The sequence below is a fragment of the Calidris pugnax genome, unplaced genomic scaffold, assembly GCF_001431845.1.
Source record: "Calidris pugnax isolate Ruff unplaced genomic scaffold, ASM143184v1 scaffold24, whole genome shotgun sequence".
Taxonomy (NCBI): Eukaryota; Metazoa; Chordata; class Aves; order Charadriiformes; family Scolopacidae; genus Calidris; species Calidris pugnax.
The window spans coordinates 1,989,296-2,011,062 of NW_015090922.1; the positions used below are offsets into that span (position 1 = coordinate 1,989,296).

A 21,767-nucleotide genomic window follows, 5' to 3' on the forward strand; every position below is an offset into this window, starting at 1 on the left:
CCAGTTTCAGGTATTCATAAGAAATTCTTTCCTGTGAGGGTGGTGAGGCACTGGAACAGGTTGCCCCGAGAAGCTGTGGCTGCCCCATCCCTGGAGGTGTTCAAGGCCAGGCTGGATGGGGCTTGGAGCAACCTGGTCTGGTGGGAGGTGTCCCTGCCCATGGCAGGGGGGTTGGAACTGGATGATCTTTGAGGTCCCTTCCAACCCAATTCCATGAAAAACAAAAACAAAACAAAAACAAAACACCAGGAAACCAGCCACGAGGAAATCTTTCAAAACGTCAATTAAAAGAGAAAATCAGCAATTAGCAGCCCAGTCTAAACCACCTGAGGAGAGAGGCGGAGACCCCGAAGAAGGACCAACGGCCGCCGCCTCAGCCCCGTTCCCGCCCAGCCCGGCCCCTCCTTCTCTCCCTCATGCGCCCCCGCCCGGCTGACGGACGTCACCGCTCATGTGACCACGCGCCGCCGCCGTCACATGCGCACGCGCGGCAGTGGCGGGGTGAGGAGAGGGTAATGGCGCTGCTGGTGAGGGACCCGTTGGCGTCGCGGGCGCGGCTCCTGCCGCTGCCCCCCGGCGGCGGGTCGGTGCGCGGCCTCCTCCGCCATCGCGCTCGGGAGCTGGTGAGTGAAAGGGCGGGGGAGTGGGGGTGGGAAATGGCGTCCCCCCACCCTCAGGCCTCGGGTGGGTGAGCGGCCCCAGGCTGCCGGTGGAGGCGAGCAGGCCTCACGGCTGCCCTCGCCCCTTCCCCGCTGCTCCGGTGGCGGGGCCACTGACGGGCGGGCGTCGCGACTTTGGGGACGCTTCTTCCCGTTGCTGCCGCTTAGCTGAGCGGGAGGGTTTGCTGTAAGTGAGTCCTATAGTCTCTTAGATGTATTTTATATATATACATGGAGGATATCATAGGACGGTTTGGTTTGGAAGGGACGTTAAAAATCATCCATTTCCAACCCCCTGCCCTCGGCAGGGACACCTCCCACCAGACCAGGTTGCTCAAAGCCCAATCCAGCCTGGCCTTGAACCCCTCCAGGGATGGGGCAGCCACAGCTTCTCTGGGCAACCTGTTCCAGTGTCTCACCACCCTCACAGGGAAGAATTTCTTCCTGAGATCTCATCTAAATCTCCCCTCTTTTAGTTTAAAACTGTTCCCCCTCGTTCTATGGCTCCCCTCCCTGATAAGAGTCCCTCCCCATCTCTCCTATAGCCCCTTTAGGGACAGGAAGGGGCTCTGAATTCTCCCCAGAGCCTTCTCTTCTGCAGGCTGAACAGCCCCAACTCTTTCAGCCTGTGCTCATAGGAGAGGTGCTCCAGCCCTTGAGCATCCTCATGGCCCCACTATGGATTTGCTCCAATATGAATCTTACATTCTTTACTATTCAAAAAATGTGGGCTTTGGGGTTGTTTTTTTTAATACAGAGTGTTTGAATGCTTATTGTAAATTTTCAGATAGCATGGCTTTTCCCCATTCCTGTTTCCAAGCTCATTTAGACTGTGTTTAATCCTTTAGTTTGCAGGAATTAAAACAAGCACCATAGAGAGCGTTTATGCTTTTAAGATTGTCTGATTTTTGCCTCCCCTATGTTCTTAAAGGAAACGAGGGAGGAAACATTATTCCATAATGGTTTACTTTGTCAGAATGTTTTATTTTCAATTGGTCATGTAACTCAATTTTGTTGTTTTTTAGAATATTCCTGAGGAAAGCTTGTATGTGAAATGTAATGGACGACTGGTTAATGATGAGGACATACTGCAGAATGGCGCCGTTTATAGTCTGGAACCACGACTTTGTGGTGGAAAAGGAGGTTGGTTGCTTAACTGCTTGCTGTTGATTAGATTTTTAGGTTAAAAAAACATTGTATTATACTGTAGTCTATACTGACAGCAGCAGTCCTAATCTGTTGCCACGTCTCTTATAACGTGGATGAATGTGATATAATGTCTGTGAGCTGTAACCAAAGTCTGTCTGAAGAGCTGAGAATTGAGCAGGGAAGCTGACAGCTTTGCTGGTGTAGCTCTTCTTCACACCCCTGGTCAGCTTCTCTCTGCTTGTAGCAATCTGTAACGTGCATCAGAGTGACTTCAGAGTTGAAATGGTGTTTAAAAGCACCTGGCTTCGTAGCCTCCTAAATTTCATTCATGGTCACTTAGGACTAATATTCTAGGTACAAATAGACTGTTATTTGATTGGAAAGTACATATAGATGCCAACGTCTCACTAGCCTAAGTATTAAAGAATTCAATCTAAACTAGGCTCTTCATGTTGACAAAATATTTTAACTGTTTGCGGAAGATGTATATTAATCATAAAAAAAATGCAGGCACTGGCAATGTGGACATTCCCTAAAATGTAACACGATGGGTGAAGCTAATTTAATAGAGTAGTTGAGTGAGAGTGGAGTCAGTATATTTGCTTTTCAAATCCAGTTCTCAGAATTTTCCAGCTGTTAAGCTAAAATGCTGAATAATTGTGCAGCCTTGCATTGGACAGCAGCTCAGCTTACTTTGCCACCTTCATCTTTTAGATAGCAATTCTATCTAAAACTAAGCTAAATAAATAGCTTATGAGGTATTGTGGTTTCTTTAAGTGCCCTAGAAGTGGTGCATGTGGTGTAAGTTCATAGCATGGGGTAGTTCTCCTTTACCTATTGTCCATCGGCTTCAGTTATCTTGGGATGGCATGCAGGATATGCGTTCTGTCATTCACTTCGTGTTACTGACGTGCCATCGGAGTCAGTTTAAAATTGTTCTTTTAACAATTTTGTCTGCTCTCAAAGCATTCCTTTTGTTTTGACTTTATTTCTAGCAGGCTTTTAAGTTATAGACAAACAAACACAGGTCAGAACTGTCGAGGCTTACTGCATGATCTCAAGGGGATACAGATCATGCAGGATTAAAAGAGAACTGAGCATTTATTATCAGACCTAATTCAGCACCTTAGTGAAAGCATTACTGTTGATTTTTGGGAGAGTTTCTGGCTAGGTGTAGCAGCTAGGTCTTCATTTTTTGGAAGGTAAAATTCAATAGCATGTTTCATGAGCTACAGCAGTTCTCCTCACCAATGGCAGCAATTGGTTTTATTAGCTGAACACAACACTTTTTTGCTCTCTTGATACAGTAGGCTGACAGGATTGGTTACTGTTTGAAACACTCCTTAAAGGTACTTTTGGGGCACTGAAAAATATAGCTTTGTTCAACTTATAGTTAAAAACACAGTGCTTGGCGCTTTCAAATTGCTTGAAGGATTATATTAATATTAATTCACATTGTGTTTCTTTGAGATAGTTGAGCAAGTGTCTGTCTCCAGCTGGAGACAACATAAGGTGGGACTGAATGAGAGAAATTGGCAGTTTGACTATGAGTAATTAAAAATTGAGTTGGGGGGGGGGTTTCCCAGCATAACATTGTACGTCATGATCATATTGATGAAGCAGCTAAAGCTGTCTCCTGAAAAAGGTATTATTTTTTGTTAGATTTTTAAAAGAGGATTTAAGATGATTGGGGGTTAGGGGGGAGGTGTATCCCAGCTAAATTAGAAAGGACCCGAAAAGTTGTCTCGAAACAAAAAAGGTTTCAAACCATTTTGGTGGGGAAGTCTAGAAATAATAGGCTTTCATGTTTCAAATGCTGCACAGGTTCTAGGAGATCTTCAATCCATCTGATGTGATACCAGGAGTACGAAAATGAGATGAAAGTGTTGAATTCACTGTAGTTTTTTTCGATAATTAATTGTTTTGTTGTGTACTAGTTCACCTCCATTTGTTTCTGTTTAGCTGATCCTTGATTGCTCTTTTTTTCTCAGGGTTTGGGTCTATGCTGCGAGCACTTGGTGCTCAGATTGAGAAGACAACAAATAGAGAGGCTTGCCGAGATCTCAGCGGGAGGAGACTTCGAGATGTCAATCACGAAAAAGCGTAAGGCATTTTCTTAGCAGCTAAAATTATAAAATAAAATGACCGTGTAGTTCACTGGTAACAAAAAAGATCAAATGACAGGCTGTTGTAGCAATGAAATTTTCTTTTGAACACTAAAAAGAGCCCAAGTGGAATCTTAAGCACAGGTATACTGGAAGCCAGCAGGATTCTTCTGACTATAATTATATTACTGCAGAATAGATGTGATTGCACTGCAGCCTGCTTTGAGAGACTTTTCTGCACCTCTTAGATTTTCTCATCTGGAATTCTCAGAGTGCTTTTCTCTGAAGCTGCAAGACCATGATGTTGGAGATATAGACCTTACCACTGTTTCTGGCTTTTAAAGTAAACTTCACTCTCTTCTTTGTTGTAGAATCTCTGCGTATTCCTTCAGTTAATTCCCCCGAGTGTTTTTAGTTGTCTTTTCCCATTGTCTGCCGTCCAAGCAGGTGGTAGAAACATACAGTAATTGCAAAGCAACAAACCAATATGACCTTAAATGCTGGAAATGCTCTCATTTTCATCTGCAGGATGGCGGAGTGGGTAAAGCAGCAAGCAGAACGGGAAGCAGAAAAAGAGCAAAGGCGCTTGGAAAGGCTGCAGCGGAAACTCGCGGAGCCAAAGCACTTTTTCACCAATCCCGACTACCAGCAGCAGTGTCACGAAATGGCTGAGCGACTGGAAGATTCAGTCCTTAAAGGTATTGCAGTTTTACCTTGCTTTCTCTCCTGAAGAAATAAAGCAAGCCTAAAGTCCCTATAGTCTCACTCCAGTATGAAAATTAAAAAAAAAAAAAAAAAAAAATGCTGACAGTAACTCTTGAATGAAATTTTAAATTCCAGTAAAATTTGGTGGACTTAATTTTTCCTGTTTGGCTGCTGCTTCTCTTCAATTGCATTGACCAGCAGTTTAAGTGAGGTCTCATCTTGCTGTGCTACGGTGCCATCTCATAATAAAAGGAAAATTCTGTGAAGGAAGCGTTGCTAGTTCAGCTGTAAGAATTACATTGTCATTTTCAGTGAAATGATAAAATAGAAACAGGTCTTAAGTAAAAACTAGGAATTGAATATCAGCTACAAAATACCCTGCTTCACTTCCAGTTCTTTGTAGTTATTTTATCCACGGGTTGCTCCCTTGCTGGCAGCTGGATAGTGAAACCTGAGGCTGAATGGGATGTAGAACCTGAGAGTTCAGTTCAGGAATCCAATTTAAATTGACTCTGTGCCATAGTAAAACTGTGTAGAAAAACTGCTGCTGCTACTGAGTTTATTTTAGAGCTTTGAGTCAATATAAGTGTGCACCTATAGGGGTTATTTGTTATTTTCAATGAGCTTTTAAAATTGTATCTGAAATTAAAAGATAAGTAGCATTTACAAAGTACATAGATTATGTATTGATGAAGTAGACTTTTAACTTTCTTTTGAAGGATTGCAGGCTTCTTCAAGCAGAGTAGTGTCACCAGAAAGTGGCGAGAGTCGGAAGCGTCCAGGTGAACCTGGACAGAATGGAACAAAACCTCGCAAAAGAAAATGTTTTTGGTAAGCATTATGCTTGTTTTATACTCAAGTCTTGAACAGGATGATGGGTTGGGTATGTTCAAGTAAGCAACATCTTATTGGAGACGTAGAATTAAATAGGAATAAGTAAATCAAACTGATTAAATTGGATAACTGAAAGTAAATGTTGCTGTATTCATATAATTCTGTCCCAGCTGGAGCAGACAAACTTTTTCAAAAATATGCACCCTTCCCTGCCCCTTCTGATATGGTTGTATTCTGCTACCTCCCATTGTCTATTTTTTTTTCATTAATGAATTAAATTTCCAATGAATTTAAAAGGGGCGGGGGAGCAGCTTCTCCATTTACTAAATTATCCTAAATAGCTGCTAAAATAGATCACTGCAGGTTTCTGAAGTGAGTTTTGGAAAGAGAAAAGTAATAATAAAAATAATGTTAAAAAAAAAGTAAAATTAGATAAATATTAATTAGTAACATACCGTTTGTGCCAGGTTGGGAATGGAAGGACTGGATGATAGTGACAGCTCAGATTGCAGTGATGACAGTGAAGATGACTCCCCTCATGCATCTGATGGAAGTTGTCCATCAGGCAGCAGATACAATGAAAATGCTGGAAACTCAAATGAATGTTCAAGCAGCTCTGTGGATTCGGGAGAGGATGCTCCATCTACCAGCACAACTGAGAAACCACTGGAGCAGCCAGAAGGTACTGGGAGAGACCTGCGAGGAGAGACACAGGCAGGTGGGCAACCTAAAACTCCAGCTGATGAAAAGAATAAAATGACAAAGCCCTTGAAGGAGGAGGTCCAAGAGAAGAATGAGGTCCAAGAAAAGAGTGAGGTGACCGCAGCTCTGAAAGAAGAGGAGCAAGAAAACATTTCTTCTAAGGCTCAGGAAACAAACCAGTTGCAGAGCACAGTAAGTATGAAGCGGTAAAAAGTGAGATTTGTCTTCAGCAGCTTTTACTCAATCACTTTTCCCTTTGTGGACCACAGAAGAGGGGAGGGGGTTTGTATCCTGTGACTTCAGTGCAGTAGATGTAAGTGCTTGAACTGGAATTGTAGTTTCCCTAAGTTTGTCTGAAGAGTCTTCAGAGTTGGATTCAGAGCACAGAAAATCCCAAGGTTAAAAAGGAAAACTGGCTTAACTGAAGATGCATTGTGAGACTTGATGATAAATGGGATGTAGCAAGTTAATGGAAACTGCAGCCAAAGGTTGACAGTGTCTGTGGACAAAGTTGAATTGTAGTATGATGGCATTGTCTTGAGAGATGCCAGGTAAATTGGGTCAAGGAAGAACTTTATAAGATTAAGATTTTAATAGTCTAGAGTTTCTCCTAAGATGTGGTTGCCCTTGGCTGGCTGTATTGTCTCTCCTGAGATCCATGATTCCCTTGAGGGTTTTTTTTGTTGGGGTTTTTTTTTTCTCCTTCTACATAATTAGATACACTCTGGATCCAAAATTATTTACTGGGGGGGGAAGGAAGTAAAATAAAACCCTTCCGTAAGGTGAAAGACTCTTATACATACTTTTTGAGACATTACCTAACACGAATTTGACTAAGGTTATTTATAACATAATTTGACCTTAATGTTTATAATTGACCTCAATGTTTAAATTGGAAGTTGTTCCAAGTAGACACCCCCTAAACCAATCAGCTGATGAGTCTTTCTTAGTTTTTATTATAAAAAGGCTTGAGTCTAGTTCATAGAGAACCCTCATAGCCTGGTGCAAACTTCAGTTTGTCATTGACTGTCAAAAATCTGAAAGCGGTGACTCCTTCACTGAAGAGACAGAATTGGTATAAATGATGGGCTTTGTCTGAACAGCGAAGGATGGTGGAAGAATGATTTTAAAATTGATGCTTTGGTATACTTTTCTGCCTTGTTTCAGCTCAAGCAGGAAGTATACCATTGGTTGCCACTGCCAATCTCCAAATTCTGATAAGTGGAAGTCTAATACAGTTAAATGGCAAAAAGACCCGGGATGTAGTATGATAAATTACAACTTTGTCATCTGCCATACTATTAGAGCTGGCAAATTTTAAACAGGATGTTTACCGTTCCTCACTGTTTACCTTTTGCTTAGTATTTTTGAGACTGTCTATTCTTAGAACAGGAAACTCCACCAATGCTGTGGCAGATTGTTATTGCAGGTGGAAATATTTTATAATAGTCCTTGATGGATTTATTTTTTTAAAGTAGGATGAGAATAATGAGGCAACTGGTCTTTTTTTTTTTTTTTTTTTTTTTGTATGCTTAGCAGGACAAAGGTTCTAATTCTGCTAACGTTAATTATATTTGCTGAGTTCATAATGGATCAGCCTCATTTTCCTGCTGGTGTTACTTGCTCTGAAATCCCTTTTGTAACTGCAGCATGATACATGCCATAGAACTAATATGTGCCTAGTGGGCTTAGATTTTTGTGTCCTTTTTAGTGTGTTAACATTTGGTGTTAGTGTTTAGTGCGTTAGTAAAATTCCAGCATTTGAATTATCCGGTCTTTGTCCATATTCTTCTGTGGACAAGACCCTGGATGTTTATATAATTTAAAATGACCAGTGCTTGTGTCTCGGAGGCTGCAGCTTGTCTGGACGTGTCAGAGCGAGCCTTTAATTAGCTGGCAAAGGCACTGCCAGGAGTACAGTTGTAGCAGTGCAGTTGGACACTGGGTACAAAGCTCACCTGAGCACTTACCCCGCTTTTGGGTGTGTTTATTTCCGCTAAGATTTGCATGTTTTACAATTAGGCTGCTGGCTAGCTTCAATTTTGCATGTACATGATGTAGTAATACTTTTCCTGGGTAGCATAAGTACTGCTAATAATAATTACGTTGGCTAATATCCAACGTAACACATATTGAGACATTGCTCAACTTCATTAAGTACTTAGGAGTTTGAGACGATGCTAATTGAAGATTTTCTGTAACATGAAGCATTCTGTCCATACTTGTTCCTTCCCTTCCCAACCAAGAAGAAAATAATAATAATAATAATAATACTAGTCTGATGGGATGTTTTTCTCTTTGCAGGAGGTGGAACCCATAGACCTGCTGGCGTTCAACTCTGCTGCTGAATTGGAAGCCCTGGGTTTAGACAGACTGAAGATGGAGTTGATGTCTTTAGGACTGAAATGTGGAGGCACTTTAAAGGAAAGAGCAACGAGGCTTTTTTCAGTGAGAGGCCTGTCTAGAGACCAGATCGATCCGGCTTTATTTGCAAAGCCCTCAAAAGGGAAAAAAAAGTGATTAAAAAAAAAAAGTTGTATCCGTGAGCTTTTAAATTTTTCTTATCCTGTTTTTATTATATACTGCCACATAGAGTTCTTCAGCATCCGTGGATAGTTTTTGTTCCTATTCTTGATGAAATTCCATTAATGTAACCAGAGTGAGTCGCTAAATAGCGAGTTAGTTACGCATTCAATATGTCCAATGTTAAAGGAGTGAAACAACTGTATTTTTATAAGCTTCACAAATGGTTCTGAAGAGTCTTAATGCAACAGGTAGAACAAACTCTCTGTATTAAATTTTTCTTATCCTGTTTTTATTATATACTGCCACATAGATAATGCAACAGGTAGAACAAACTCTCTGTATATGGAAAGGAGAAAACGGAATGTTTTCTGGAAAATGTTTTTTTTTTTTTTTTTTTTTTTTTGTATGCTTAGCAGGACAAAGGTTCTAATTCTGCTAACGTTAATTATATTTGCTGAGTTCATAATGGATCAGCCTCATTTTCCTGCTGGTGTTACTTGCTCTGAAATCCCTTTTGTAACTGCAGCATGATACATGCCATAGAACTAATATGTGCCTAGTGGGCTTAGATTTTTGTGTCCTTTTTAGTGTGTTAACATTTGGTGTTAGTGTTTAGTGCGTTAGTAAAATTCCAGCATTTGAATTATCCGGTCTTTGTCCATATTCTTCTGTGGACAAGACCCTGGATGTTTATATAATTTAAAATGACCAGTGCTTGTGTCTCGGAGGCTGCAGCTTGTCTGGACGTGTCAGAGCGAGCCTTTAATTAGCTGGCAAAGGCACTGCCAGGAGTACAGTTGTAGCAGTGCAGTTGGACACTGGGTACAAAGCTCACCTGAGCACTTACCCCGCTTTTGGGTGTGTTTATTTCCGCTAAGATTTGCATGTTTTACAATTAGGCTGCTGGCTAGCTTCAATTTTGCATGTACATGATGTAGTAATACTTTTCCTGGGTAGCATAAGTACTGCTAATAATAATTACGTTGGCTAATATCCAACGTAACACATATTGAGACATTGCTCAACTTCATTAAGTACTTAGGAGTTTGAGACGATGCTAATTGAAGATTTTCTGTAACATGAAGCATTCTGTCCATACTTGTTCCTTCCCTTCCCAACCAAGAAGAAAATAATAATAATAATAATAATACTAGTCTGATGGGATGTTTTTCTCTTTGCAGGAGGTGGAACCCATAGACCTGCTGGCGTTCAACTCTGCTGCTGAATTGGAAGCCCTGGGTTTAGACAGACTGAAGATGGAGTTGATGTCTTTAGGACTGAAATGTGGAGGCACTTTAAAGGAAAGAGCAACGAGGCTTTTTTCAGTGAGAGGCCTGTCTAGAGACCAGATCGATCCGGCTTTATTTGCAAAGCCCTCAAAAGGGAAAAAAAAGTGATTAAAAAAAAAAAGTTGTATCCGTGAGCTTTTAAATTTTTCTTATCCTGTTTTTATTATATACTGCCACATAGATAATGCAACAGGTAGAACAAACTCTCTGTATATGGAAAGGAGAAAACGGAATGTTTTCTGGAAAATGGTTGTATGACACTGTCATCACCTGTTTTAAGAAAAACAGTGATCCTTTCTTAGCTTTACATTGGATTTCCTTTAGTGTGCATTCCAGTCAGCTCAGGTACTGCTGTTGAATGAGAAACATTGAACCTGTGATCCAGGCTTAAAAGTTGAAGTTCCTTTAAATAAAAAGAACATTTTAATATGGGTGAGGTCTGTATAAAGCAGTACGTTGTGCTGTGAGTTTCTGTGGGATGTCAGGTGTCAGTAGAATATAAATTATTAATGTGTGTAAATACTTTTTTTAGAAGAAGTTAAATAAGGGTATTTACTTATTTTGCTCTGGAAAAGTAGCCAAGTGAGGGAAAAGAGAGAATGGCATCATTAAGAGATTAAGAAAGAATTAAGTACACTTGCTGGCTGCTGAAGGTTAGCAAGATGAAGCTCAATGAGAAATTTAGGATGGGTTTTAATTTTTTTTTTTTTAAATGGAATTGTATCCCAAGGACTAAAATACCTGTGGTGCTGGTGCTTTGTCCCAGAGCAGTGTGAGAGCTCAGTGCAGGGAGTTACCCTGTGAGGTGACAAGGGCCCCCCGTGCAACTGCCACTTCTCTGGTTTGAGGCTTTTAAAAAAGCATTTAGTTCAGCACCTTGGATTTCTAATTTTACCACCACACGCTGGAGAATATTATGTTGATCTGCTTCTCAAATTTTCTTGTAGAGATACTTGAAAAATTAAAAATGGTCTCTTCTGACATTGTACCATCCGATTATGTGTTTTAAAGTTTAGCTCATAAAATAAATAAGGTTTTGCATTGCAATACTGGTAAGAAATTGGCTTCACGTGCTCAGAAATCAATTCACTTGTGTAGTATGTAATCTTGCTTGGAAATTTTGATTTGAGAGAGGTTGATAAAGCTCAAGGATTTATTCTTGACAATCTCTACAGAGAAGCTGTTCAGTCGGTCCTGTCGGTGCAGCTGGTTTAACCTGATGAGTTTATCCTTTCCTCCCCAGGAGGCAGCTCTCCTGTTGTTCTGCACTGATCCTGGTTTGTAGGAGACAGGGTTTGGCCCCTGCCCAGGGGCAGAACTGGGAAGGGCAGAAGTGATTTCTGATGGAGCAGCTGATGTCCAGGCAAGTCAAAAACACTACACATGCTATGTTTTTTCTACCCATAAGGTGGATTTATAGAGTCATAGAATGGTTTGGGTTGGAAAGTACCTTAAAGATCATCCAGTTCCAACCCCCCTGCCCTGGGCAGGGACACCTCGCACCAGACCAGGTTGCTCCAAGCCCCATCCAGCCTGGCCTTGAACCCCTCCAGGGATGGGGCAGCCACAGCTTCCCTGGGCAACCTGTTCCAGTGCCTCACCACCCTCACAGGAAAGAATTTCTACCTAATAATCTCATCCAAATCTCCCCTCTTCCAGTTTAAAACCATTACCCATTGTCCTATCTCATTTGAGGCTATTTACCTATTTGCAAGCATATTTGTTGTGGTTAAATAGAAGTCCTTGGTATCTTTTGAGCTGCTTATCTCTAGCTTCTTTACTTCTATTCACAAAATGAGCTTCATGCGTCTCTTTCACACAGTGTTCAGAAAACAACAAGCAAGTGGTGCGAGAATTCTTCTGAAGTGTACTTCTTAAGTGCATTTATTTCAAACATCGAGAAGATCTAGAGTGCTGCCTCGTGTTTCTCTTGCATGTCAGAGTTTCTGAGGGGAAAAAAAAAGTTAATTAGTGAAAGCGCTGGCACAAACCTGAGGGAAGGCTTTGGAAATAAATGTATATAATGTATATATACCCTGGAAAGAAATATAAGCACATATAATACACAAAAAATAGCAGGGAACAGGGCAGGTCATTACTCAAGTAAAATATAATCAAATTTGGTAAAAAATTGTTTCTGGCTGGTGAGTTCAGAATTGGGGTATGACATTTCCTTCTAGTAAGTCTACTGATTTTTCACTGCCAAAAAGTAATACTCTGGACCATTCAGCATTGCCAAACAGGAGCATTCATAGCTAAACCTGAATAATTACTTCTTTTCTGGCTTCTTTCTGTGACACAAAGGACCAGAAACTTGCTGCTGTTAAGTGAAAATTGATATTTTCCTCCCAGCCCAGAAGAAAAAAAACTTCAGAGAAATTAAATATCACAAAGCCCCACCTGGCTGGGCTTAACGGTGATTTGGATTTCTACTAATGAAGTACTGAAGAGTTTGTATTTGTGAGCACTTTATCAGATTAGACAGATTAGAATGTCAGATTAGAAATTATTACGTGTTTTCTGAATTGAAGCTGCAGAGAAATGACTTGGGGAAGCTTAGAAAGCTCATCACCAGCAGACAGGCCCTTCAGCCAAGAGGCTTCTTTCCCATTTTCCACACCTTCACCGTCCTCTGCAACGTGGACAAACGAGTGAGTTACTAAAAAGCTGGTGTTTTGACCTCACCTGTGCTTTTTTGCTGGTGGGCGTGCAGGAATTCTTTCCCTTGGCTTCCTTCTGCGCTTGCTACTGTAGGTGGCACTGAGCTGACGGCGGAGAAACCCTCAGCCCTTCCAACACAACACCCGGTGCCGCTGCGGAGTGGGGATATCGGGTCAGGTTTGCATCATCCTGCCTTGTCCAGAGACTGCCAAAATCCATCACTTTGATCTAGCTGAAGCTCAATCTTACCCAAAATTTTGCTTTCTGGAGAACGCATACATTTTAGAAGTTTATTTGTAGCGATGCCTATTCTCGGGAAGGTTTTTAACTGAAAGAAGGGAGATTTAGATTAAATATTAGGAAGAAATTCTTTGCTGTGAGAGTGGCGAGGCACTGGAAGAGGTTGCCCAGAGAAGCTGTAGCTGCCCCATCCCTGGAGGGGTTCAAGGCCAGGCTGGATGGGGCTTGGAGCAACCTGGTCTGGTGGGAGGTGTCCCTGCCCAGGGCAGGGGTGTTGGAACTGGATGATCTTTAAGGTCCCTTCCAACCCAAACCATTCTATGATTCTATACTCAGCATACAGTGACCAGCTGAGACCTCCTAAGGGTGACAGGGTCACTGACCACTGGGCTGGAAGTTGGCAGCTGTCTGAGACGCAGTGATTGCAAACTGGTCGTGTTCATTTTCAGCAAACACAAAACAAACTTCTAAAGGGGATACAGGTACTTGAACTTTCAAAGGGGCAGATTTATCATCACTGAGAAAATTGAAAGAAGGAGAAACGTAAACAGAAAAACATAAAAACGTTCAGAGTACATTGAAAACAAAATTACTAAGTAGCTTTAAAAAAAAAAAGAAAGCCCTGAGTCAGTAATTGTCAGAAAGGATACTGAGAGCTATGGATGGATTTTGCATAGCTCAGTATCTCCAGATAAAAAACAGTTTCTTGCCCATTCTGATGGATTAGCTGTAGGAAACCCCAGCAACTCTGGAGTGCCCTCATACACCTGGAGCAGAGGCTGGGAGGCAGCAGTTGTGAACAGCTTTTTATTCTGTTTTATCCTGAAACACACTGAGATCGTGCAGGCTGCTTTCCTGCTCCGGGAGTGACAGGAGTTCAGGTCCTGGCTGCAAACCCAGGACTTTGCCCAGGAGCTAGTTTCACATTAAACTAACGGCAAAAACTAGTTGAGACTGTTAAGAGGCTCCTCTAAAGGTATCAAAGTCCTGCGGGATCTCTGCCTCCCCCGTCCTGTTTGCCCCGGGTTCCCCTTTCCCAGACTCCAGCTGTTCCCAGCCAGAGGCCAGGAGCTCCCCTGATTATCACCTTTGATGGGATGTGGATTGGGGATCTGACTTTGGCGGCAATTAGAAGGCTGCCCTGAAAGGCAAAGTGTCAGACGCTCTTGGTAGGAGTTTGTGAAATGCAAAGGCCAGGGAGGGGGAGAGAGGGGGAGAGGAAATAAGGTCTGGCCAGTGGGGAAAAGCTGCAGCTTCTCATAGATTTTGAAAGAAGACCAGGAGAGCAGCCTCAGTTCAAATGAAGCCGTGGAAGGATCAGATGGGGCGGTGTAACTCAGCCAGCAGTGGTACTTAATGTCGCTTAAAACTTTTGTTCTCTCTCCTAAAAGGTAATGACAACAGAGAGAGAAAATGCTGCTGTCCTGCCCAAGCCTCTCACGTGAGGAAAGCTTTGGTGACACCAACAGTTTTCCCCAAATCCAGCTCCATGAAGTGCTGCAGGACCTCACAGATGGCCTTGGGAGTGCAGGTCAGAGCCCACGCTGGCAATAAGCTTCATCTCAGACACACTGCTGCTGCCAATGCTGACACAAAGAGCTTATCTTCAAGTGTTGGGACTGAGAGGGCTGTTGAAACCCTTGATGTGAGCAGCACGTGCCTCCTTCTCCTTGAGCACCAGGCGGGTGCTCGGCCCTTTCAGCAGTGCAGGAGGATGCCCCATGTTTTAATGCTGGTGTTGGCCGGGTGCAGCAGGATTTCATCCATGGCCTTCTGCCCAGCAGTTTAGAAATCCACGCCATAGAAACCCCTGGAGCCTTCCCTTTATCAGCCCAACCTCTGAGCATGCTGCTTTTTCCATTTTTCCACTGCAAAGCCAGCTGGAGTTAGAGGAGCAGTGCCCTGTCCCTCCCAGAAGTGGGGAGTTTCAATCCAAATGCAGGTTGAAATTTACAATAAGCATTCAAATACTCTGTATTAAAAAAAAAACAAAAAAAAACAAAAAACCAAACCAACAACAACAACAAAAAAACCCACCCAAAACCAAAACCCACATTTTTTAAACTGTGAAAATATAAGATTGATATTGGAGCAAACCCAGAGGAGGCCACAAAGATGCTCAGAGGGCTGGAGCCCTCTGCTGTGTGGGCAGGCTGAGAGAGTTGGGATTGTTCAACCTGGAGAAGAGAAGGGTCTTGGGAGACTTTAGAGCCTCTTCCAGTCCCTAAAGGGGCTACAGGAGAGATGGGGAGGGACTCTTGATCAGGGAAGGGAGCGATAAGATGAGGGGGAATGGTTTTAAACTGAAAGAAGGGAGATTTAGATGAGATTATTAGGTAGAAATTCTTTGCTGTGAGGGTGGTGAGACACTGGAACAGGTTGCCCAGAGAAGCTGTGGCTGCCCCATCCCTGGAGGGGTTCAAGGCCAGGCTGGATGGGGCTTGGAGCAACCTGGTCTGGTGGGAGGTGTCCCTGCCCATGGCAGGGGGTTGGAACTGGATGATCTTTAAGGTCCCTTCCAACCCAAACCATTTCATGATTCTATCATTCTCTACATAAGTATCCATGGCAGGGCTTGGTAGCTCACAGGTTTGTGCCCTGTCCTTGCACTGCAATACCCACAGTTGTCCCCACAATAACATGGGGTCTCCTCAGCCACCACGTCCCCCTCTCCCCACACAGACCCACTGCTTCCAGTTACATACCTTGTGTCCCCAGGACACCGGAGCAAAAGGAGCCAGAGGAAAAGCAAGGAGGGGCCGGACACAGTGCAGGACCCTGGCAGAGGAGAGCAGAAGAGGGTCCAGCCCCTTGTCCACCCTGCTGGTCCCAGGCCTGCATCCCTGCTGCGATCCTCTGCTCCCCGCTTCCTGCAGCAGCCTGGCCCTGACTGGGGTTTCTCCCAGGCTTTGGGGATGACAATGTCTGGAGTGCAGGTGCTGGAGGCTGGAGGGAAGCCAGGGTTAATGCTCTTCGTTCTCAGGCAGGAACCAGTTCAAACACTTTCCTCCCCAGGAGCCTGTGTGGATAAATCCCCTGCTTTGTTCCCCATGGTGATCACTGAGCTCATGGCCTTCAGGCTATGCCCTGCCCTAAACCAGGGTGGGGAGGACCTGGGGCTGAACGCCAATGCCATTAAGACAGATGCTACATAGTCATGAGAAGGAAACGGCTGGAGATCAGCCCAGCTCGCCCAATTCTTATTCTAGTAACCCCTGGTGCCGTAGCCCAGCACTGGTGAGTCTGTGCTTCTGCCTTTTTTCCCTCCCCTTGAAGCTTTTCATTCACTACAGGCATTTACATGAGTGAAAAGTGGCCACCTAATCACTGGCCAAGGCAATGACAGAGATGCCTAGGTGACCTCAGGCCTGCAGGGGACACTTGACATCTCAGCCTTCCTGAAGCATGACCCCAAAGCCACCGCAGAGTCCGATGGTTCCCTTTTCACCCAGTCCATGGCCCACGGCCACCCTGTCTACCCAGACAAACTCATTTTGGAATCCTCCTACCGGCAGTGGGCTAATCCAGGGCCACTTTTAGACCTAAAAATAAGTATAAGCAAACACATGGCTACTTTAATAGTTGTATTTTATTGTTTCCTTGAGTTTGAAAGCACACAAAACTTGGGAGGTATCCCTAAATTGAAATAACTGTGATACATAACCAGAAAAATAAGGGCCTGATTCTACAAGCTTTTACTCGTGTGAGCAAACCTAAATCCTAATATTCCCATTGACTTCAGGACTCTAAATTCTGCCTAAAACTGTGCTAAGCCCACAGTGCAGGGGCCAAAAACATAATCCTTTGAGTTCCAGGTAATATTTTATGTATGTGTATATATGTATACGATACATACACACATATATATGTTCCTTTGAGCTCTAGACAATATTTTATGTACACGTATGTATGTAGACAGTATGTATATATCCAATATGTATGTAGACAATACATACATGTATTCATATACTATATATATGTACACGTGTGTGTGTGTGTATACAATATATACATGTAAGTGCTTCTGCTCTACAATTCACCACGAACGTGACTTGGACAGACAAGGACCAAAACTTAGGAAAGGCTGTCAATCTAAGAACGAAAAGCTGAAGCCAGATGTTACTTCTTCACCTGGTGACGATGACTCCTCCTTTGCCTGCAGTACTCCTGGGGGTGAAGAGTATTGAAATAAATCGGGCCCAGCTCCATCAAATTCAACGAAATGTGGCTGGCATCAAGGGGGCCTTGAGGGACGTTGGGCTCCATAGGTACCCCTCATGTAGGTATTCATGAGGATGAATGCTCCTCTGAGCCCATCTATATGGACAGTGCCTTTAAGTGCACCCTTTCTGCAGCCCCAGCTCCTGCTGACCCTTGGAGGTGGGTACCTGGAGATCTTTATGGCTGTCCCCAAGGTTGGGGACCGGGATGACCTCCCACTCTCCCCATTGAGAGCCATGGGCTGGCCACCCGCATCTCAGGCCAGTGCCATGCCCTCCGTGATGCAGCTGCACTTCTCCACGATCATGTTGGGAAACTCGGCCACTTCGATCTCGGTGCGGTTGCCCCTCTTGACCAGGTACATGATGGGGAGGGGGGAGCTCTGGGTCACGGCACAGGTCCGCTGCCCGTAGCCCAAGCGCCGCAGGGGGCTGGGGGGCTGTAGGCAGCCCCCCCAACACCGGTAAGCCTGGTATCCCGCCGGCTCGATGATCCAGTGCTGCGTCCAGGAGAGCTCGCGGAAGTTGACGTAGTGTTTCTGCCGGCAGCAGGTGGACTTCCCCATCACCACCTCCTCTCTGCAGTCTCCAGGGCCCCTGCACACCAAGGGAGAGTCAAGAACCGATGCCGTCAGTGGAAACCAGGAAGGTGGGAGAAATAATCCCCCCCCTGCCCCAGGATAGCACGGGTAGGCCCCAAGATGGGAAACTTGGACCATGCTGGGGTTTCATCTGAATAATCAGGCAAAGAAATATGGGAAGAGGAGAGGTGGGATTCGGAGGCAACTTTCTGAGTCCTGTGTTCACAGCAGTTCACTTGAATCATAGAATCATAGAATCGTCTAGGTTGGAAGAGACCCTTGGGATCATCGAGTCCAACCATCTACCCTACTCTACAAGGTCCTCCCCTACACCATGTCCCTTAGCACTGCATCTAAATGGCCCTTAAACACAGCCAGGGATGGGGACTCCACCACCTCCCTGGGCAGCCTGTTCCAATGCCCTATCACTCTTTCGGTGAAAAATTCTTTCCTAATGTTCAATCTAAACCTACCCTGTTGGAGCTTGAAGCCATTCCCTCTCGTTCTGTCACTAATTACCTGCGAGAAGAGACCAGCACCAACCCCTCTACAGTGTCCTTTCACGAAGTTGTAGAGAGTGATGATGTCTCCCCTAAGCCTCCTCTTCCTCATACTAAACAGTCCCAACTCCCTCAGCCGCTCCTCATACGATCTTGTGAGGGCAAGAGCTGTGCACCCCGGGCTGGCACGATAATTCAGGGGCAAAGCCACACCAGAGACAGTACAGATTTAGGTTCCATACGTACCCATAGTCTTCCAAGTCGAGGGTGTAGAGCACCAGCTCAGGTTTGCCCAGGGCTTTATCCCTGGGGTCCTGCGAGGTGAAGCGCACGGCTTTGGCCATTTCGGCGGCCTGGCTGCCCACCCGTTCTCCTTCGATCCAGACCTCCAGGAACATTGGCTCCCGCCTCTTGTTTCGCAGCCAGGACTGCACGGCCTGCGTCACGTCGAAGTTCTTCCAGCCCGACTCACGTATGGGAACCAGCCTGCATGGCAGGGACTTGGCGTTAGAGAGAAGTCCATCAGATCAACAGCGCTCTCACTGAATCATTTGTGTCTCACAGATTGTCACATGCCTTGATTACCCCACGATTTTTTGCTGAGCCCGTGGCAATTAACTCACATCTCAAAAAGAAGCGTGCTGTACTCAGCACTGGTGAGGCCTCACCTCGAGTACTGTGTTCAGTTCTGGGCCCCTCACTACAGGAAAGACATTGAAGTGCTGGAGCGTGTCCAGAGGAGAGCCACCAAGCTGGTGAGGGGTCTGGAGAACAAGTCCTATGAGGAGAGGCTGAGGGAACTGGGCATGTTTAGTTTGGAGAAGAGGAGGCTGAGGGGAGACCTCATTGCCCTCTACAACTACCTGAAAGGAGGTTGTAGAGAGGCAGGTGTTGGCCTCTTCTCCCAAAGGACGAACGACAAGACCAGAGGAAATGGTCTGAAGTTGCGGCAAGGGAGATTTAGATTAGATATTAGAAAGAATGACTTTACTGAGGGGGTGGTCAGGCACTGGAACAGCCTGCCCAGGGAGGTGGTGGAGTCACCATCCCTGGAGGTATTTAAGAAACGTGTAGACATGGCTCTTCAGGGCATGCTCTAGTGCCCAAGGTTATTGGTTTATGGCGAGGTGTTGAGTGTGGGGTTTAGTTGGTGGGTGCAGTGTTTTTGGTGGGCATTTGGTGTGGTTGTTTTTTGGGTTTTTTTTGTGGTTGGACTCGATGATCTCAGAGGTCCCTTCCAACCACTAAGATTCGGTGATTCTGTGATCCAGCAGGCACTGATGGGCCAAACAAAACCCTTTGTGCACGCTCATGTCAAGGTACTCATCCACGCTCACACAGAAAGATGGAGGTGTGGGATTATATGCAGCGCCGGTACTAGTGATGACAGTCTGGTGAACACCACGACTCCCTCCTACTCCTGTATGAGGGCCACATGTTTCTACCCACCCAGAAAATTGGTTTGATGTCTAATTCTGCCTTCAAGGGCTGTAAAACTTCCACGTAGCTCCAGGCTACGAAATAGGCTGGTTTTTTGCATAATTTACTTCTTTAAACTAGCTAATAAAATGGCCAATGGAAAGAATACCGGAAGCCAGTAACCCATGTGGGTTAGTGAGAGAGAAGTGAACTAGGTAGAGGTTTTTAGAAGGGAAGACCTGGCAGTACACAGCACAGTCTGACATAAAAAGAGATTATTTCAATAAATCATCGTATATTGCAGTCTTAACCTAATATCTGCTCTAACAAACTCATTCTGGGTTTAGAGGCTGTAGAGCCCGATTTTACAGATGTAACCCCATCAGACTGACCAGAGGCACAAACACAGGACCCAACCTGAAACCCAGCCCAAAGGACCCCAGAGTCCTGCCTTCAGGAGAGGTTCCTTTTCTTACCTGGAGTCTATCAGGGAGGTCCTGTTGGTACCATCGTGCTGCCGTTGCACCCAGTAGACGCTGACTCTGGCATTGGAGACAGGCCTGAGGGACTGCTTGGCAGGCAGGTTTGCCCGCTCCAGAGGCTTTTTGAAGAGTTTCAGCTCAGCCATCGTAACTTCGCTGTTTTGGGGTATTCTGCCCTCCATGTCAAAGATCAGGTTCTGGCGCGTGGTGGTGTCAGAGGAGAGGACTCCTCCTGCCATGTTGGGAAGAAAAAAGGCAGCCTGTCGTTGCTGTCCATTGCAAAGCCCCCACAATTGGTCCACAATTATCATCACAACACGCTCCTTCCACACTCCAGCCCCTGTGGCAGACACTAAACACACCTTTTATAATGCATACTTGAATCAATGTCTTGCAAATGTCCTAATTATTCTCCTATGCCTGAGTCTCTGCAACCTGGAGGCAACAGAACTGAAATCTCCTATATAAGTTGCCCCCAAATTGAGCAAACACAGAGAGGTGCCCATCTCTCTCTGCCAGTGCTGGGTGCTGGCCACTGGAGCAGGAAACTGCACCACTTGCAATGAAAAAGTGTTTTTACATTTGCTGCCCCAGGTGTCACATCTTTTAAAAGCTAAACAAGCTCTGAGTGTCCTTGTACAGACATCATTGAGTCCGTACAGCTGATTTCCTCTTTGATTATTTTTTCCCAGGAAAAAAAGAAAAAAAAGGAAAGAAAAAAAAAAAGAAAGAAAAAGACAGGGGAGAGTGAAACATCCTCAGAGATGTGATTGGGGGTTGGAACTTGATGATCTTTAAGGTCCCTTCTAACCTCAACCATTCCATGATGATTTCTATTAGAGGACTTTCTGGAGTTTTAACCGAAACACCGCAATGTCTACACTTTCTACTGATGTTTATTTTTCACATCGTTTTTCCACCTGCCCAAAAAGTTGCCTGGGTGCCGAGGCTTTTCTATCAAAAGCTCCAGCTGCCTGCCCTTCAGGAGGGCTGTAGGAACCCCCTTTCTGGGCGCAAGGAGTTACCAGCAGGTGTTAATCTTTAAGATGCTGTTACAGGCACCTTTCCTGCTCAGCTCGGGTTTGGAGCCTTGCTCCCCCCGTGGGTTTGCCTCTGCCCCACCACGGGTGAGGGCAGGCAGCTTCCCCTGGCAGCAGCACAGTGCTCTGCCAGTTCCCTGATGATGAGGGTAGAAACAAAACATTACCTGCAGCGTGGCCAGGGATGCCCCTGAGGATGCCAGCCAGGCTGGGCAAAGCTCGGCGCTTCACCCTCTGGTGCTTCAGCATGGAGATGTATTTATTCCTGATGTGGTCCGGGATCACCAGATTCTCCAAGTCTCTCTTGTGAAGTTTTGGGACCTCTGAGAGCCCCAGCTGCTTCAGCAACACCTCCTTGAACCCTTCCTGGCTAAAGGCTGGGACGGTGACAATCAGGCAGAGCAGGCAGAGCATCCGAGCGACTCTGGCCTCCATCCTCCTGCACTGGGGAAGCAGCCGCCTGCCCGGCAGAGAGGAAGGGGGGATCTCCCCAGGGGCTGCTCTCGGGCTGCCTGAGCAGGACGGGGTTTTATAGCCAGCCTTGTCCCACTGGCACAACAAATTCCACAAGTGGGGACGAAGCAGAGGACTTAAAAGGATCACCACTCCCTGGTCGGGAGACACATGCCAGTTTAACACCTTCATCTACCGCAAA

The 21,767-nt window shown here is 45.0% G+C and overlaps 2 protein-coding genes across 3 annotated transcripts; one reads left to right on the plus strand and one right to left on the minus strand.

Annotated features, from left to right (window-relative positions):
• The first annotated feature begins 497 nt into the window (after nt 1–497).
• SDE2 (SDE2 telomere maintenance homolog (S. pombe)) lies at nt 498–11,016 on the plus strand. 2 transcript variants are annotated; one of them, XM_014951216.1, is made up of 8 exons: nt 498–623; nt 1,685–1,802; nt 3,800–3,911; nt 4,442–4,611; nt 5,338–5,449; nt 5,920–6,346; nt 8,459–8,928; nt 10,163–11,016. In XM_014951216.1, the coding sequence occupies exons 1-7, from the start codon at nt 516–518 to the stop codon at nt 8,672–8,674; spliced, it is 1,263 nt and encodes a 420-aa protein (XP_014806702.1). In that variant the 5' UTR covers nt 498–515; the 3' UTR covers nt 8,675–8,928; nt 10,163–11,016. The 2 variants fall into 2 exon arrangements, with proteins under 2 accessions (XP_014806702.1, XP_014806703.1); XM_014951217.1 differs by lacking the exon at nt 10,163–11,016 and adding an exon at nt 9,003–9,032.
• A 5,561-nt stretch (nt 11,017–16,577) lies between these two features.
• LEFTY1 (left-right determination factor 1) lies at nt 16,578–21,547 on the minus strand. Its single transcript, XM_014951218.1, has 4 exons — nt 21,280–21,547; nt 20,067–20,304; nt 18,418–18,657; nt 16,578–17,687 (listed from the first exon to the last, which is right to left on the minus strand). The coding sequence occupies exons 1-4, from the start codon at nt 21,545–21,547 to the stop codon at nt 17,348–17,350; spliced, it is 1,086 nt and encodes a 361-aa protein (XP_014806704.1). The 3' UTR covers nt 16,578–17,347.
• Nucleotides 21,548–21,767: the final 220 nt, after the last annotated feature.